The sequence below is a fragment of the Priapulus caudatus genome, unplaced genomic scaffold (assembly GCF_000485595.1).
Source record: "Priapulus caudatus unplaced genomic scaffold, Priapulus_caudatus-5.0.1 Scaffold726, whole genome shotgun sequence".
NCBI classification, from domain to species: domain Eukaryota; kingdom Metazoa; phylum Priapulida; class Priapulimorpha; order Priapulimorphida; family Priapulidae; genus Priapulus; species Priapulus caudatus.
The window spans coordinates 60,555-63,054 of record NW_014577787.1 but is presented as its reverse complement, the minus strand read 5'-3'; the positions used below and the strand labels follow the sequence as shown (position 1 = coordinate 63,054).

Sequence of the window (2,500 nt, the reverse complement as noted above, 5' to 3'; positions counted from 1 at the left end):
ATTCTTTCTCGTTCTCCTCTCGTGTGTTTATTGCGTAGTTTTGAGATTAGAATGCAGCGACAATTCGTAGAAAAATTGTCGAACACGTACTCACGACAAATCGCAAAACGCGGAATGCCGTCATTACCCTAAACTCTTCCAGAATGTGTGTCTTTCAATCTTTTGCATGCCTCCACCACTAGTTATGCTAGTCTGAGAAGGTATCGTATGTCATTTTCCACCTGAATTTATGCACGATCTTTCGCGACTGAAATTTTTTTAAATTTTTTTCTACTTTACTTACTTTACTTACTTACTTACTTACTTACTTACTTACTTACTTACTTACTATACTTAACTTACTAGTTAGTTTTTCTACTTTAATAATGCACGCGTGAGCAAGTAAAACAGTCCTCAAAAAAATTCTCCGTAATCTTTTGCTAGTGATTTCGCGATCGTTGCCGCACGATCTGTTAAATAGACCGCGCGACGCGCAGCGATCGTCTGCTTGCTACATCGTAGCGCCCCCTGTCCTTTGCAGCCGACTCGATGACGACAAGGGCCGGATCCACGAGCTCGGACAGAGCACGGTGAAGATCATGCGTGGCGCCCTCTTCTGCTGGATGAGGCAGGCCGACAAGGTGGGCGTCCGGGGGAGGGGGAGGCGGTGGGGAGGGGCGGCATCCATGGGTGGGGCGGGGAGGTTGGTCGACTGCGCTCCTCTTGTGATTTGGAAGACGTGATTGGACGCGCTGTGGCCGTGGCCGCGCTACCGATAGACGAGAAATCTTCGCGTTCCCCTGTGGTAAAAAGGAACGCGTTTCTGCCCTTTCTGAAACCGAAATCCTCATCACGCGCGTGTGTACCGTTGAGGGACAATGAACGAAAAAATTACGCAAAAAATTAGTTCTGATTTCGTCCCGCAGGTGGAGCAGTTCAAGCAGAACCAGGGCCCTCACAACGCGCTGCACTCCAAGTTCCACTACAAGACCGGAGATCCGATCGTGGGAACCGAATCATACGGCCACTTGCAGGTATGAAGCAGGTTCACCCTCGAATCATACGGCCACTTGCAGGTATGAAGCAGGTTCACCCTCGTGTTGTGTGAGTTGCGTGATAACTGGAGTCGGACAACACCGAGCTCTCTGCATCAGACATGTCTTGATCACAGATCTGCAAGTTTGTTGATGTGTGAGCCAAACAGACGATCATTGATTGAGATTTGGCAGCGTGAGAGAGAGAGAGAGTGAGAGAGAGAGAGAGAGAGAGAGAGAGAGAGAGAGAGAGATAGAGAGAAAGAGATAGAGGGAGGGCAAGAGAGAGAGAGAGAGGACAAGCATGAGAATGAGAGCTAGAGCAAGAGGGAGGGAGAGGGGAACGTGTTGTGTGTTTCGAGCAAGTGCTGTCACTCGTCGGAGTCTACAGTGAGTTATCGTTTCTCTTCGCAGATTGACGTCGTCGCGCTGTACCTGATTACACTCGTCCAGATGATCTCCTCTGGACTCCAGGTATGGCTTCAGGCTTCCTCCAGGAAATCCTGGATAATCCTGTATAAAAACTGTAACAATGCAATTTTCCAGGTCTGGAAGGTGCCGAAAAATTGCCTGTCATACTAGAAAGTCCTGAAAGCCCTTTACGTTGAAATTTTCCACGTCTGGAAAGTCTCAGGAAATGGGCTGTGATCCTAGAAATAGATGTAGACATAGAATGAAAGAACCTGTTGCCAGTGGATGAATTACTCGGATTTAATTGCCGACGATTACCGATGATTGATGATGATGAAAATAATTAATAATAAACGATGTTAACGTTAATCAAGAGTTTTTGTTTCGTTATCAGATCATCTACACGACGGACGAGGCAAACTTCATCCAGAACCTGGTTTACTACATCGAGCGCGCGTACCGCACTCCGGACTACGGAATGTGGGAACGCGGCAGCCGCTACCACAACGGCCAGTGCGAGCTTCACGCCAGGTGCGCGCCCTACTTTCCTTCGCCACAGCAACTCCCCCTAGAGCACACGTCGCTCGGAATCTGCGCCGAAAATTCTCGAAAAATTCGGCAAACTTGGCGAGAAGCCGCGATAAAAAAAAGAAGCATTCAGTCCGCGTTTTTGCCTGTTTATATGGGTTTCGAGTTCATTATTCGCTCGCTTCTGGTTCGCGAATCCGTGACAACGTCGTCCGATTGTGACAACGGGCGTACCTTGCGAATTCCGAGGGCCGACGTTCTCTTGTTTGTGGGCTGCAGTTCGATCGGCATGACGAAGGCCGCGCTGGAAGCGATCAATGGGTTCAACGTGTTCGGAACGTACGGAACGTCGTCGTCAGTGATCTATGTCGACATCGACGCCTACAACCGCAACCGCACCATCTTCGAAACGATGCTGCCGAGAGAGTCGTCGTCCAAGGTGAGGCGAGAGAGATAGAGAGATAGATAGATAGAGAGGGTGCTAGAGAGGGAGAGTGCGAGAGAGAGAGAGAGAGAGAGAGAGAGAGAGAGAGAGAGAGAGAGAGAGA

General features: G+C 49.2%; 1 protein-coding gene across 1 annotated transcript in view; it reads left to right on the top strand.

Annotated features, from left to right (window-relative positions):
* The window catches only part of LOC106813103 (phosphorylase b kinase regulatory subunit beta-like), a 31,608-nt gene that overhangs the window by 1,482 nt on the left and 27,626 nt on the right, over positions 1–2,500 (top strand). Inside the window, exons 3-7 of the mRNA XM_014817158.1 lie at positions 521–620; positions 906–1,013; positions 1,428–1,487; positions 1,819–1,955; positions 2,232–2,391. Coding sequence (XP_014672644.1) covers positions 521–620; positions 906–1,013; positions 1,428–1,487; positions 1,819–1,955; positions 2,232–2,391 — 565 coding nt within the window. The remainder of the gene's footprint in view (positions 1–520; positions 621–905; positions 1,014–1,427; positions 1,488–1,818; positions 1,956–2,231; positions 2,392–2,500) is intronic.